Below are 16,169 nucleotides of genomic sequence, written 5' to 3' on the forward strand. Positions count from 1 at the left end.
GTTTTCGTGCTTTTCCTCGGCTCTTGCCTTCCCTCTCCCGCCCTGTTTCAGCAACCATCATCATCCTTTCTAATCTGTTGTCCGTCTCACTAAAATTCTACCTCTTATGCGTGTTGTCGTTGGCAGATTACCTAAAAAACATCTAAACTAAAAAAGTTTCAAAACCTTAACTAAGTAGTTATTCCTGGCACAGTTATCTCTTTCTCAGGGCTTCCTACACACACACTCACACACACACACACACACAGACCCCCTCACCTCCACTCGTCCTGGAAGTCACAGTTGCAGGTTTACATTATGTATGAAGCAGAAAACAACAATCAATGTCCGGCAGTCACAGTTCAATAAGCAGACTAAACAATGTTGCTCCATTATTACTGTCGTGTTTAACCAACAGCACAAGAACAACACTGAAGAATCAATACGCTGCCACGCGACAGGTTGTGTGTGTGTTTGAATAACACCAAAAGGTGTGTATGACCCACTCGATAGAGCAACCAGCAGGAAAAGGTCCTCGATGATTAAATATCTACTTAAGCAGATCTGTGTGTGTGTGTGTGTGTGTGTGTGTGTGTGTGTGTGTGTGTGTGTGTGTGTGTGTGTTTACTGAGTTCGTCCTACCTGCTGGGGCAAACGGTAAATCTGCCTTGATTGATTTTCCACAGGCAAATTGGTTGCAGTGCTCGGTCTCCAAAACCTGAATACAATTGGTTTTATTTCCACAGATTAGGGGGTCTTGTTTAGATATCGAGTGGAGACAAAGTAGGGGAACCCTCACCTGAAATACCACTTTAAAAAAAGAATGAAGTTCAAAAGGCGTCTCAGCATTAAAGTGGGTACCTTGTTTTTCATTAGCCATCCTATTGACCCGGTTCTATTGAAACTGCAGCGTTTCCTCCAGGCAAAGTCCCTGCAACCATTGAAGGAATAGGACTGAGTGTCTGTGCAACAGCGTTACGTCATATGGGTGGACTGTCAATGTGAAAGCAGATCTCTTAGAGGTGCATGTTTTAAATAAAATGATTATTCATTTTGAAATCAATCCACTCTGTTTGTGTTTTTGTTGTAGTATTTGAATTAATAGACCTTTTGGGATACAATTCAGGTTATCAGGAGTGAGACATTTTCTTCACCTTAGATCTCTAATGCACAAGTGACCACAACATCCGTATAACCGCTATGGCCCCAGTTGGTCTGTAAGCCTGAAGTATTTTGTTATTATAACTCTGTGCTCTGTAAATAATTCATCCGACACACCTACCCTTGTCTGCTCTACAGACCAAAAGTGATGGAACTAAAAGCTTACAGGGCTTAAACTCCACGGCACCACGGCGGAGAGGACGACTCCGCATCGGCTCCTGCTGCATTTCAGCTAGAGATTAAAACCAGTTGTGACACATTTGCTCTCGAACATCTAAACCTTAATGCCGTGTTCAGTGGGGACTCTTTGGCTCATTTACAGAAAATAAAATGTAACAGTCAAATCACCTCTGTAAAAAAGGCAGTAGATCTTTTTCGTTACATCCTGATTAATATGTCATAAGCCGAAGCCGACGCAAGGATGACGTTGATAACAGCCTACAGGCGGCTTTATATTCATGCTTTTCTATCTAGAGGTAGTTCCAGGATACTTGAGACGTCTGACTCGCTACCTGTTCAGCAGGTCGTGTTTCCGTCTCACGTTCAGCCACGTGTCGCCCCGCTACAGAATGTTAGCCGCAAAGGAATCCCACAAAATCACAACAAAAACACGACACATCAAAATGGAGCACAAAAAGCAAGTGACAGGCTCGTCATTAAATGGGAGTTTGAGTTCATTATTCAAGTGAGTTGTGACTTGACCTGGGGCCAAAACAGCAGCCCCCCCCCGGCACTGAACGGAGATAAACAAAAACCCTGGAGGGGCCCAGAGGAGGAAGCAACACAAATAACCGCAGCAACAATACGAGGATTTGCAGGAGCCACAGAGAGCCGTGGGCCGCGTCTGCTTCAGACAGATACTTCCTGCTTCTTTTGAAACTGTTTCTTGGGTGGGGATGACATTTCTCAGATCAGAGAAGGGGGAAAGACTTCAAATGTTTCTGCAAAGTTTCCCTCCTTGCGTCTTTTGTTTCAACTATAAATCTCCCTTTCCCCCAGGAAGGAAGGAAGGAAGGAAGGAAGGAAGAAAGGAAGGAGTGGAGATATGAAGAAAGAAAGGAAAGGAAAAGAGACTCGGCTCAAACTGGAAAAAGATGAAAGGGAGTAAAGTGTAAAAGAGAAAAAGGGGATGAGCACGGAGATAAGGAGAATTTCTGGTTCTTTTGATGTGTTGGAATAACCCTGATTTGATACCGTGACACAAATCTCAAGACCGTTGATCTGCTCACAGAAGATTGAACCCCACACGATGTCAGCGGCTCCTAATGCGACATTTATAGCACAAAGATGGCCGCTCGCCAAACACCACAAGCAATGAAGCACATATCAACAAGTAAGCCACAATGGAAATTGTGTGCAGCTGTTAACGTGGTAACAGGTTCATATGAGGTCGATGTCCAGGTCTGAGGGGGCGCAGCGATTATTTTTAGGGATTATAAATCCCTTGGAAAGGAGGAATGGACGAGCCCAGGCACACCCTGTTTTTCAACTCATTTCAGCATTTGAAAACAATGACTTGGTGGCTCTAAATTCCCTGGTAAAGTTACCTTTGTTATCTCAAACAGGATGTGAGCCGGAACAGCAACAGCAGACAAATTCAAACATCCCAATATTTTGGACGAAATATCTCAATATTCTTCAGACAGTGAGTCAATAGGTTCCCGGACTTGTTTAACATGTTTCAGCAGCTATAACTCCATCATTTACTCATCTGTATCTAAACTGAGCAACTCAGACTTAACTGTTCAATAATCGTAATAAGTCTTTCAATTATACTCAATGGATAAGATACTCTTTGATAGACCCACCTTTTCAGCATATTTATGTTTTCACTGTTGTAAACATATTTGTATATATTTCTTATTTCTATTTCACACATACATTGTAGTGTAATACACATATGTTTACATAATTTCTTAATTTTCTTACAACCTCTGGATTTGTCTGGATTTAAATGTTAAATGGAACAACTGGATCGTGACCCTGTGACTCCTCAAGAATCAATAAAGTATTTCTGACAACTTTTTTTTTTTTTTTAAATGAACAAAACCTTTAAAAAGAACATTTCACCATTTTTTGCACACGGTAAAGTCAACTTTTCACAAGGAGTTCAGTGAGTCTACTTAGCCTGTGAATACTGTTGTATGATGTCTTCTTTGGTACTTCTTTAATATCAAATCAGATAACTTTAAGCCCAGGAAACATTTAAGCTACATATAATGATTAACACATGCCTACAATACAAGTTTGGTCACAAACATAAGTAAGCATTAGACTTTGAATAGAACACGTTGCTAAAACAATGCAGCTGATTTTCGCCGCCCTGCTGAAACTCCCAACTGATAATATATTAGATGTGGTCAGTGGCTGACAGGATGCACCCGAACTGCCAAGAACACAACGGCTACTGCATATGGAGACACTGTGTCCGTCCACACTTTCACTGCCAAAATAACCATCCAGTGCCATTATGTGTGTGTTTCTGTGTGCGTGTTGGCTGCCATGTGTGGATACCCCCTTGTGTGCTAGTGTTGAACAGGGCAGAGACACTTTCCTTAGTATAGTGTGTGTGTGTGTGTGTGTAGTCCTGGTATTGGCAGGCCGATTGAGCCACATGTCAGTGGACAGGGAGCCAGTTTGTGTGCTGAAAACCGTTGCAAAACTACACCAGCTGCGCCTTGGAGAGATGATGATGATGATAACGGCAACAAAACATGAAAGTATGAATATCGAGGTAAACAGTTGCAGACTAAAGGAAATGTGATGGATTATTTGTGATGGACTCCATTAAATCAGGGGCTCTATATTTTTTTCAAAATGAACTTTCTTCACTCCCGGAACTATCTGGAAGATATTGTTTCGATTATTTCTTCTAAATTACAGCTAAACCGGGGCTTTCTTGCCAGCTGGGAATGAAACAAAGTTTGTAACGGCCCCAAAAATTGCTAGAAAAATAAAAAAACAAGAAACTATTCCTCAGTACAAGATATTAAGACAAAATTGTCTAAATACAAAACAGTTTAACAACTTTAAGCGTTTTAAAGCAGCGTTGGTAGTCTTCTTCAAAAGATGTTCCATCTATTTCCCATTAAAACTACGACAGCAATGCTCCAGCAATAAAATAAATGGAAAAAATAGGGTAGCAGGACTTTAATTCCGTCACGAGTCGTCCATATGCAGCAAATGTACCAACAAAGCCCATGTTTGTTGTTTACACGATGATAATACATTAATTTGGGGTAAATTGCTTTGGAGGGAGGCTTGAAGGAGCTGCCGTTGATGGGGTGTTGGGGTCACCGACTTCCCTGCTGGATTTAGAACATTTTGGAGGTGTTGCTGCTACTAAAGAGTCAGCCACACTGGCTGTGATTTTTCTGTTTAAAAATATTTGTAATAAATCATTGAACAAGATCAGCACGTCTGTCTTTAAGTGTTGAAAACCATTTTCTTCATAAATTCTTTTATTCAAATCACCGGTCGTGGGTGTTCATGCCGGTCATTAGGGAGAACCACCACCAAACCGCATCACCTAAGCCAGCAGTCCTTTGTGTAGAAAAAGGCTTTCATACTTGTTATTACCAACTTGTATTGTAAAGATATACAAGTTAGTTTCAATGCGCAAGATCAACCCCCCCCAGAATAAATGCATTCATTAGGGCTAAATGATGCTGGGAAAACAATATGTCTGATTAAAAGCAGTGCTGCTGTAGACAAAATAAGATAGTGCTCCTCATTATGACGAAGTTGTTTACAACATCAAAGCAGCACTGTAAATTCATTAGGAAAAATGCCGCGAATCCGTCACAGTTGTTGCATTTTTCAGTCTTGATTTTGCTCAAGTTACTTAATAAAGAATTATAAACACACTGTACCAACAGTGTTTGAAAGAGGAAAATGTCTCTTTCGTATATATTTGGGCGATTTAGTTCCCCTTTTGTTTTAGGTTTCGTGACGTGTCATTGTGGAACCTCTCGAATGAAGCACGCGTGTGTGCCGCTTCCATGTTAAATTGCCTCTAGATTTCATCAGCTTTCAGATCACCGCGGAGACGAGTAATCTCCATCTTCCCAAAACACAGATAATGATGGGAAGCCACGAGAGTACTGTAGTTTAAACAGGAATATCAAAACAAAATTGTTTTTCTATCCACGAGTGATCTCACAAGTTATCAATAAATAACACATCACACATACAGATTTCATTAAAAACATATGTTCTTTTTAGCATTAATGCTCATCAAAATATAAGCACCAAAGGGAAACTTCAAAGTAGAGGGCTGTCATGTGAAAAACAGCATTAAATTCCAATGACCATCGACAAGAAACTGCATAATAATCCACAATTAACTTCAAGGAAAGAAAGAAAAAGCAGTGAAATTTAAGACTACTACTGTACAGGCCTTAAGCCTTCCAGAAATCGTATGTTGTGGACTGGAATACAAACACCAACCTCGGGAGTGAAATAGAATAAAAGAGAAAGATTTTTGTTTAGGCTCAATCCAAAGGCTTATTTTCTAGAAACGTTGATAAATGTTGTAAGACAATCCACCCTGGAGAGCCAGAGGCTCAGATCACAGGAGCACAGCAACACGTTTGCACACACAAGTCCTACTTGCTTGAACACACACACACACACACACACACACACACACACATGTTTGTGTGGGAGAGAATCAATGAGAACAAAGCACAGTCTATTTGAAACTACACAACACAAGTCCGTGGCTTCACTGCTGAGTCACAACGTGGAGCGCCCGTCATAAAACATGACTTTCACTCAGAGGTTGTTGGTGGAGAGAAGATCTTAAATCTCCCAATCGTTCAGAACAACTGTAAAGCCTTAATCCATTGACCTCATCATCACCCCATTTAGTTTAAGCCTCTTTGGAAACAGCGTTTCCCCAAAAAGTAATATCTGATTATGTGCACCAGCAGCTGACTCAGTGCTTATTAAAGTTGGTGGCAAACATTTGACACTGTGGATTTCTTTAGGCCACTCAATAAAAAGCCTTTGGTTTCTTGATGTATGAGATAATGGAAATATGATTTTTAGTGTCATCCCTAATCTAAACAGATTTTAATCCAACCCTGAAACATAAAAAAATAATTATGAATTACCTCATTGTTGATGTTTTTGTTATTTATCCCTGTTGTTACCTGTCCGGCTGGGAGGTGGGGAGTCAGGCCTAGTTCTGTTATATTCATTTCTTTTGTTTAGCTCAACCACTCAGAGTACAACCTTGTATTAAGTGTTTAATAATAAATTTGGTTAAGTAAATTAAGTAAATTTCTCACCTGACTGTCCTTGTCCGAGACAAGCGAGGGGACGTAACACTGTCCACGTGCAGTTTTTATACACTGTGTTTTGATGGTGTGCATATTGAGAAGTGAAGTCTGCATTTCCCTTCAATATGATACCAATACCAGAGTGACCGGCCATGTTTTTATTCATATTGCACCTTCCTTATTACTCTCAATATTGAAGTGACTTCCCTATAGGAAAGCCTGCACAACAAGTTGTGCACAGCAAACAAAGCCGTTCGAACGCATGCAATAAACCACCGGGTATGAAGGGCACACCGCGGTAATGTAGAAGTACAACCTGCCGGAAAACAATCTATTCTGTGCTGCCTGACTTTGCACAACCTACAAGTGATGCATAAATTCACTCTCTCTTTTCATATAGAAACAAGGGCGAGCAAACACACAGAAAAAAGGCTGATCCATTTTTCATCAAGCCCCAAAAAAAGTTCTATACAACCAGTAGTTTCCACGCATAGACCGAATAACTTGCAGACCAAGGAAAGCTAAGGTTTTTTGTTTTAATATCTAGTATCTATCTCTTTTCTAGTCCGGACGCAGGTCTCATTGAGCAATAAAACAGACTATACAGTTCTAAACCGTTCAATTTCAGCACTACTGCTGTAGAAAGAAAAGAGAGGCTTCTGAAAAGTTCTTCTCAATCACACAGATGCAATTAATTCTAGAAATCGGCATTGCAGCTCACAGCAGGGTTCCTCTGTGATGTTCACGGGGTTAACATGGTTGCCTTTCATCCTCATCATCCAACCAATAAAAGCTTTAAAACGCGCCCTTCCAGAAGGAATCTGCTTCTTTAGATGTGGCCTGTATCCCGTTGCCTCTGACCTCTACGGGGGAAACACCAACACACCAACACCGCTGCTTCCGTACGACTGCAAATTAAAGTGGAGGGAAATGATTCAGAAATCCCCTTCCCACTGTTGTGTTTCATCAAATCTCTTCCTTCTCTGTGATTAATTACCGACCCCGCAGTGTTTCACTATCTCGCCGCTGCACTTGATGTCCCCATCTCCCTCCCACTCGCGCGGCATTGCCTCGTCTGATTTCCAGCCTATTTCACCCCTTTTTTTCCCCCCACAGAAGAAAAGACTTTGTTTTTTTACACTGGAAAGTCATTATTCTCTTTCTCTGCTCTCTTCTCCACCTACAGTGCCATCCTACCTGCGCTCCTCTGGGGGAGGAGAAAGCGCCGTGTGCATGGATAATTCGGGGACATAACAATGTGATATTTCATCCACACAACGGACGCACAAACGCGCCGTCTCAGCAAAGAACTTCCCGCATTCATTAGCCACTTACAAAGCTGTGCTCAAATGAATCACAGCAAACTGCTTACACCAAATCTTGTCAGGCGCGGAGAGAAATATAGTGGGTTCCTTATTACAGCTGGTGTGGAGCCATAATAAGTGGAAGGGCCTGGACCATACGGACGTCTACACAACACAGCGTGTTGGTACCTTTGTACCGATCATACGCTATAAACTCTAACTGAATGTAACAACGTTTAGGTCAATATTGTGCGTTCTTGCCGGCCTGTGTGTGGGCGCGTGTGTGTGTGTGTGTTAGCCTCTGGTTTTGCTAAGCCTACACAAGGTACACAACAGTAAATGACATCATGGCTACAGCAGGAGAACAGGGAACCCAAAACCACGCGAAGTCCCCTTTTCCAAGGCATCCTACGGAATAACAATAAACTCTTTCAAAACAGGCAAAACTTGTATGCGTTTTCACGTGCGTATGAGTGTGTGTGTGGGCGGAGGGGTGTGGGTGTACACGTAAGCCTAGGAGGTAAAAAGTTACAGTGGTGATTATAGTAATTATGGTTTCAGGTTTTTGCAGCATATTCCTTCAGATGGACAGGTAGATTACCAGGGCGGGGAGGGGGGGGGGGGGGGGTTACAGCTGGAAGGGGGCAGGAGGGGGGGGGGTTACAGCTGGAAGGGGGCAGGAGGGCAGCGTTGGATTGAAGAAGAAGTGAAAGAGGAAAAGGGAACACCGTAAAAAGGGGAGATGTGGAAAAATGAGCGTGAGAGGGAAAAAGGAGTTACAGAGGAGGAGAGAACGTAGTTGCAAAAGATATGAGGAAGAGTGGCGGCTTGCAAACGCCGCTCAGCCCCCCTGCTCACTTGCTCCCTTGCTTCCTCCTCCTTCCCTCTCTCTTTACAGTGCAGCTTCGGTTCCAATCAAAAAGTAGCATAAATGTCAAATTCCAAACCCCCCAAAAAATCCTTCTCCTTTTCCCACCACCATCTTCTCTTAAACACGTCCCTCCTTCTTTTTTTTTGTCTTTTTCTTTTCGCACTCTCTCAAAACAGGACAACGCCCATAACAAGCTGAGTGAAAACAAAAAGGAGCCGGGATCCCGGCCTGCTGGACCCTCCTGCTGAGACACGTCATCTTTTGTCAATGGGAGATTAATTACATATTCATGGTGACACAAATCAGACTTGCTTGCTCACACAAACATGCATCAGACGGCCGCGTTTCCGCACTCTAGGAATTCATCTCTTGAACAGGAGCACACGTAGTTAGAAAGGTCTGTTTGTGTGCTTGTGTGTCTTTAAGGAGGGACACCGTGGCTTTGTGCTGCAGAAATCTGTGAATATGCTAAAATGTGATACACACACCCTCATAGGCAGCCTTTCTTGAATAAGAGGGTCATGGGAAAAATATCTGGAGATGCAGCAGATTGGATTAAGCGGTTTGTTTTTTTTCCACACACAGAACGGAAAGGAAAAAAAATAACTAGTAATCGCTTGTCTTCAATAAGCACCATGTGTTGCACAATGTCTTTTGAAGCCCTTTTATTTATTATTCGCTGGAGGTTTTTACGGAATCAAATAAAAATAATATATTGACCATGAAAAGCCTAAACGTCAGCCTGTGGATGGAGGAAAGGCCTTGAAAGAGAGATTTCAGAGGGAAGCAGCCGGCTGCAGAGCTCCATTTCTACACCCGTCTCCTTCCCTGCACTTTTTCTTCCTTTTTACTGTAAGTGTATTGGACCGTTGTGTGTTTATGTGTTTGTGACTGACACGTTTCCACCATGTTTTTGTGACCTAACCCACCCACACGCACACACACACACACACACACACACACACACACACACGCAAACCCCCAGCTGGTTGTGGGTCCCGTTCAGATGCACAACAGTATGTCCACTGTTTGGCACACACTCTAATTAAACTGTGTAAATCTAAGCACAGAAAGGGGGCAGAGCGGGGAGAGACTGTAGCAAAAGAAGAAAATAACAAAAAGGGGGCAAAAGGTGAGAGAGGCAAACCGAATGTCGGAGGCAGCAGATGGGAGGGAGAGAAAGCGGGACAGAGACGGCCAAAGAAATGGGGACAAATGACAAGAACGAGGAACTGAGACGATGGACAACAGCACAAAAAATCTGCGGCCTGGCGGATGGCGGCTTCAGTTCACTGAAATCCAATTGTTTACTGCGGGAATCAAAGGCGCCCTGCTTCTCCCGGCTGCAGGCTGAATAAACGACGAGGGGATTCAATTCAGAGTTAGCTTGTCGAAAACAATATTATGGAATTTTTCTGTGAACCAGCTCTTCCACCATGGGGTACATTCCGAAACTCATTTAATACAAGGCTCCCTTTTGTTTTTATCTTACATTGTGATCTAATAATGTGATTGTAAACATAATGAAGTATAGAATGCATCTAAATCTGTGGTTAATAATTGTTTGTACTGCATGGGACCATTGGGAACTTTATAGTAGGCCATTGATTGGGCACAAACGGACCCCTCCCACACACACACACACACACACACACAAACAAGTAACTGAAACAAAAAGCCTGGAAATGAGAGCCCCAAATGAGGCCTTAGGTTTCGCAGCCCATGAAAAATTCATAATTGCAGATCTTTACATGAAACTGGAGATGGAATTGGGCCTAACAGCAGGAGACACTGGGAATCAGCTTCTGAATTAGCTTCTCGTTGCTCTTTCTCGTCTCTTCTCAAGCTCACACCGTCTCTAGCAAACAGTTACCCTCACAGAGACAAACACACACACACACACAGAAGGACGCATTCTTAGGTTACATCCCGGGCTTTCCCCTACACGGAGGAAGTGACAGTGAATGGTGCAAACGGTGTGACGCTTTTCGTCAACGCGGCCTTCTGAATAACCACACTTCTTCTAGTGTGGATCTTCTATGTCGGATTTCATCTGTGCTTTCCTCCCCTGTAAAAATTCTCTCCCGCTTGACAAACAACCCACGTTTCCGGCTCTTGATTCCTGAAATAGGCCGAGCCATAATTACTCTGTGTTCAAAGTAAACTGTATATATAATATGCACATGGATGCTGTTGGATGAAGAAGCTCCACAGCTTCACAGTCAAACATTAAATCTACGGGGTGAATGACTGAACGTACACAAGGACACCGACGGGGAGAAAGAAGGCCGGTATAAAGCATTCACCAGCTGCATGTAGACCGGAGGATAAAGACAGAGAGGGATGTGGGTGTAGAAACTTAAAAATATGTACACTTCAACAAACAAAAATGTAAAAAATATATTTAAAAAAAGGAATGCAGAGAGGGTGAAGGAAATCTGCCATCACCAGGCTGCTGCCAGCAGCAGGAGGCTCTTCTCTACAAAACAACCCAGACACAGTCAAAGACTTCCTTTCACGCACCCCTGTGAACGCTTGGCCGAGCGCGCGCACACACACACACATACACACACACACGTCATGCTCACAAACACACACGCAGAGAAGGCAGACAGAATACAGCATTGTTTGACTGCAGAAATATCTTGCTGTGTGTTCTGTGTGTGTGTGTGTGTGTGTGTGTGTGTGTGTGTGTGTGTGTGTGTGTGTGTGTGTAGCAGTCAGTCGCCTTGTCAAGTCCTAGTGGAGTGATCAAAGGTGGTACAAACCACCCAGAGAGATCTCTCCCTTCTTCGTCCATTCATCCTTCTCCTCTCTCACTCTTTCTAACCCCCCCCACTCACCCTTCCGCCCCGATACAGAAATGGCGTTAAATTTGCCAGATAAATCCTGCTCGGCCGATGGCATCGCAGTCGCTGGAGTATTGGTCGGCCAATCAAATTGCACTCTTTAGTTCCAATGATTCCCAGTCGTCCCCCCCGAAAGCATTGAACCCTGATGCAGTGCACCATGGGACAGGATCAGTGCATAATGGGAGACAGCATGGGAGCTCTGGCAAAATCATAATGCCAAAAGCACACACACACACACACACACAAAAGAATACCATGTGAGATCTGCTGGAGCAGCGTTGTGATGCCAAGTTGACACACATGTACAAAATCACACAATCCCACGTATGGACACACACTCACCACAGGATTTCTGAGAACAACCCTAAGCTGCCAAGTTAATACACACACTCCTCATATGAGCACTAACAGCTACACAACTCTGCACCCCCAGATATTACACAAACACACCAAGTGAGTCAGAACATGGTTGCCTAGAATAATTGGTTCTGTTAAATTGAAAGAAAAAGCCTTTTTCCAACTGCACCACAACAAGCCACAGACATGTGAGCTAGAAGCCAGCAGGCAAACCGACGCGGCAAAAACACAAAAAAGTTTGAGAAAACACTGTCCACAATCGCACAACATGTCGACAAGGCAGTTTAGTCGTCATAACAAACAAATGGACTTTTCAGAGTTGGTGGTGTTCCTGACACCTGTTCCCGATGAAACATAAGGGGGCTCAGCTAACGGCTTCTTGAGAGGCCGAGGGGCTCGAGGGGGGGCTTTAGTTAGGAAGCAGACGCATGCACTCAAACTGCACGAGAGGGTCTCACCTACGCACTCTCTTCTCATTGTAGGGACACACGTCTGTGTGCGCACAAGTGTGCGTCAGCCTACAAGGGACTTTTCCATTGTGTAACACGGTTTCTATAGCAAAGCTGAGAGAAAGACGTTGGTGTCTGTTTGAATTCATTAGGGCGAAAAGAAAATTGAAGATCGACTTGGATTTAATCCATAAATTGTGTAGAATAACTTTTTTTTTGGTATCCACAGCAGCGCCAGCATCATTTCCACAAAAGCCATCACCCTGAACACAATTACTGGCAACCTCAATAACAAACAGTCAGTTATTAAACCGCACAAACCACATATTCCACAGCAGCGTTAAACTGGAGGCAACAACTGATTATAACTGAAGCATCATTTGGTAAAAAAATACCATTTTGTTTTTCTGTTCAAAGAGAAAATGAAAAGAAACCGCATTTATTTGTGTATTTCGAGGGAAGATTTCTACCTGAGTAGACGGAGAATTGAATCCAGCACGTAGAGGATTAGCTATGTACACAGAGCAGGCCTCCCACCCACCATTCACCCCCACCTCCCCACCGCCTCCCCCGCAGTTCAGACAATGTGTTGTGTGTTTTCTCCATTCAGTAGAACAACTAATGGAGTGAAGAATCGACTTCAGAGACACGAGTCAAGTTGGGAGGAGGAACGAAATAACAAACAGGGGCACAACAGACGAGCCCAAACCAGGAGAAGACCAGACATATATATATTTTTAAAAAAGGATGAGGAACAACAATCGAAGAGATTCAGTTTCATCAATTGTTTTATTTTCCAATTACAAGATTTCTCTACCAAAGTCAAATGAAGTGCCGAGCTGTAATTTATCGGAGGTTGGTGAAAGACAACTCAAATCGTGTCTCTAAATTGCAATGTATTGATTTAACAGTAAACCTATAGGGAACGGTCATAATGAATATGGGTGGGTGTTGCTGAAATGTTATTCCCCCGGGCAACAGGAGGAAGGTGGCAGCAGCAATATGTCCGATTACTTCTACAATCCAGCGCGTGAACCTTCAGCGGATTAGTAAAGTTGGGACCAATTTGCTGAGTAGGAGCCGACCTGCTGTATCTAGAGGCATCCGTACATGTTGTAATGGAGGCGAAAGATTAAAGCAACCCAGGGCCCTAATAGCATATTAGAATATAAGACTTTCAGACATTAATTGGGGATGACAACCACCGTAAGTGGCTGTTATAAGGTCTAACCTCTGCGGTTTCTGAGGCATGGTGGGGGGGGGGGGCATTAGTGCGTTTGGATCAACTTCAAGACTACCCGTGGAAGGCCCTGAGAGTGTGAGAGCGAGGAAGGTGTCGTGTGTCCGCATTTCGGATCGTGACGCTCTCAAAAGGGACAAATGAGATTTAAAAAAAAATTAAAAATATCCCGGCGGTCTAAAGTTGCGCTTCTTAGTCCGCTGAGCGACCAACAACACCCTGCGCCCTTCGGCTGGATGTCACTCCTCAGAAATATCACTTTAATTTGCCTGCTACACCCCCCCAGTGCCAGTGCGGTGCTAATAAACAACACCTCGTCGTTTCATTTCACTGGTGTAAGGTTTTAAATACTGATGGGGGGGGGGGGGGGGGGGCTCTTTATGAGCCAATAACCGTGCTTTGATTGTGGCTTTTCATCTCCAACATTGCGTCCCTGGGTTTTTTTTGCCTGTGAGCTTCGCGGTGGATAATTGCGTCCTCACGCTTCTGGCGGCTGCGGGTGTTTTGTGTGACTTGTGATCGATTGTTGTGATCCGCGCCGCCGCGACGCGTCGCCTCTCCGGGGCCGATAAGTGCTGCGCGATTAGACGCAAAGTCGGCTAATCGCGCAGTCTTAAGCGCCCTGCCCTTCACAGCTTTTGCACCGCAATTTAACTGAAAGCTCGCAGCCATTTAGTCAGTAGGCAGCATGGGCGTCATAAAAAAGCCACTGTAAAAAAAAAATGTGACAGGAGTTGGGTTTTGTTTACAGCCTTGTTCGTTTCTATGCATTTCTTAATATTAGCGAGTTTTTTCCCGCCTCCTACTCAGCCGCAATGACTTAAAGCGAGTGCGTTTCTATCGTCCCGAATCGAGAAACGTGGGCTGCAGAGTTTCGCCTCGCAGTTGGCACCGTGCGCTCAGGGGGATGCGCGCTCCAGCGCCTCGAGCCGCTGACGGTAAAGCACCTTCCGTCATCAGCTCAATTTAAATGGAAATACAACAACAACGACAACAACAACAACAACAAATAACGTAAAGCCTCCCTGGTTGGAGCTCCCCCGTCTGCTGAGCGACGCGCAATGGAGGGATGCTACTATCACTCTAAAAACAAGTATTGGGAGGAAAGGTGTGGAAGAAGATGCTCACCTTGGCCGACTCCTCGGTGTGCGAGCACCATGACGAGGAGCAGGATCCCCGGCGTGGCACACATCCTCACCAAGCTGCAGCCCCGGCGTCCTATTCCACTTCTCTGTCCACTTTTCCCCATTACAGGCAACGCGTAAAAACACACACGCGCACACAACTCCTCGGCGGGGGAAACGAGGACCCCCCTCCCTTTCCTTCCTCCAACTCAAGGTCTGCTGATTAATCAAACGAGTCCAAAAAGCGAAGCGGGAAAAAAAGAAAAAGGTGGCGGAGTGTATCGCCTGTAGTCCCCGATGCGGAGGTCCGTCTCAGAGGGTTAAGCTGTGAGAGGAGAGAGGTGGTGGGAATCGCCACGGGGTCCCGTCACTCGTGTCAGCGCCGCCGACTCTGCCGCTGCTGCTGCTGCTGCTGCCTCGCCACAAAAGCTGTGCTGTTCTCTCCGTGCGCGCTCTCCTTCTCCACTCGCTCCGTTTACGCAGAGAGGGAGGAATGCCACCGCCCTCTGGCTACCGTGCTAGACTCTGTATCACTCTGGAGTTCTCCCTCTCTGCCTCCTGCCCTCACGTTGATATCATACTTTTTTTTTAAACTAGTAGCCTAATAATAAATGTAAAACAGCATACGCCTCCTGTATGAGGTGTTCGTGGAGTATGAAAAGTGTATGGCGACTTTTCTTTTCCAGAGACAGATGCTTCAGTCTCATTATCCTGTTTTTATGATCTTAGCTGTGTTTCCGACCTATACAAAAAGAAAAAAAAAACACAAGGCATTAAATAAGTTTCTTATTCCATTATATCTATCTATTGTGTGCCCGTGCGTGTACGTGCGCGCGCCAATAATTGCTGCCGGTGAGCAACAAACCAGGAAGCCACGTTTCTCCCGAGAGCTTCCCCGACTGATGCCTGCCCCCTGACGGCCACGTGTGTTGGATCTGCAAAAGCACAACTTGCAGTGCGCGGTGAACGCACGAAAACTCCGTTTACGCACCTCTGGGGTTTGGGAAACGCGCGCTGCGCCTTGTTTTCTGTTCTGGGAAAAAATATGTGGTGTCATTTTAAAACACCTAGGTGTGACATCGTTGCATATATAAACGCAATACGCGAGAGGGCCTTCGTGGACACCACAACCACGCCATGGTGACCGCATGTGCCAAATGATGATGATGTTTCCAGCAGAAGTAGATCTGGTGACCTCAGGTTTGCTTTACGGGTCCCACATTCTCACATATTTATGTCAAAACCTCCCTGGTCTTACAACAAAGCAGAAGCAGAACAAAAGTCAGATATGAAAAACATATTTTTATATTATTAACAAATGCAGCTTCACCTCAAAAGTGAATCAAGAAAAACAGAAAGATGGAAGTGACTGATGAATAAATTCCAAACAGGCTCAATACTAATTTGCACTGGGGCTTGCTCACATAACTCAGCGGTGTTGCTGCACAGTCATTTGAGCAGCACAGCCTGGATCATGCATTGTAAATGGCAATAGTAAAATGTGTGCTCGGTGCCATTTGTCACCACAGCAGCCCGACAGCTCAGTG

At 44.3% G+C, this 16,169-nt stretch overlaps 1 protein-coding gene across 2 annotated transcripts in view; it reads right to left on the reverse strand.

Annotated features, from left to right (window-relative positions):
* LOC120830846 (netrin receptor UNC5C) overlaps window positions 1-15,105 on the reverse strand; it is a 147,326-nt gene extending 132,221 nt beyond the window's left edge. For both annotated transcript variants that reach the window (XM_040195792.2, XM_040195791.2), the window contains exon 1: window positions 14,627-15,105. In XM_040195792.2, coding sequence (XP_040051726.2) covers window positions 14,627-14,747 — 121 coding nt within the window. In that variant the 5' untranslated portion in view covers window positions 14,748-15,105. The remainder of the gene's footprint in view (window positions 1-14,626) is intronic.
* Between the last annotated feature and the right edge of the window lie 1,064 nt (window positions 15,106-16,169).

This window comes from Gasterosteus aculeatus, chromosome 13 (genome assembly GCF_964276395.1).
Source record: "Gasterosteus aculeatus chromosome 13, fGasAcu3.hap1.1, whole genome shotgun sequence".
NCBI classification, from domain to species: Eukaryota; Metazoa; Chordata; class Actinopteri; order Perciformes; family Gasterosteidae; genus Gasterosteus; species Gasterosteus aculeatus.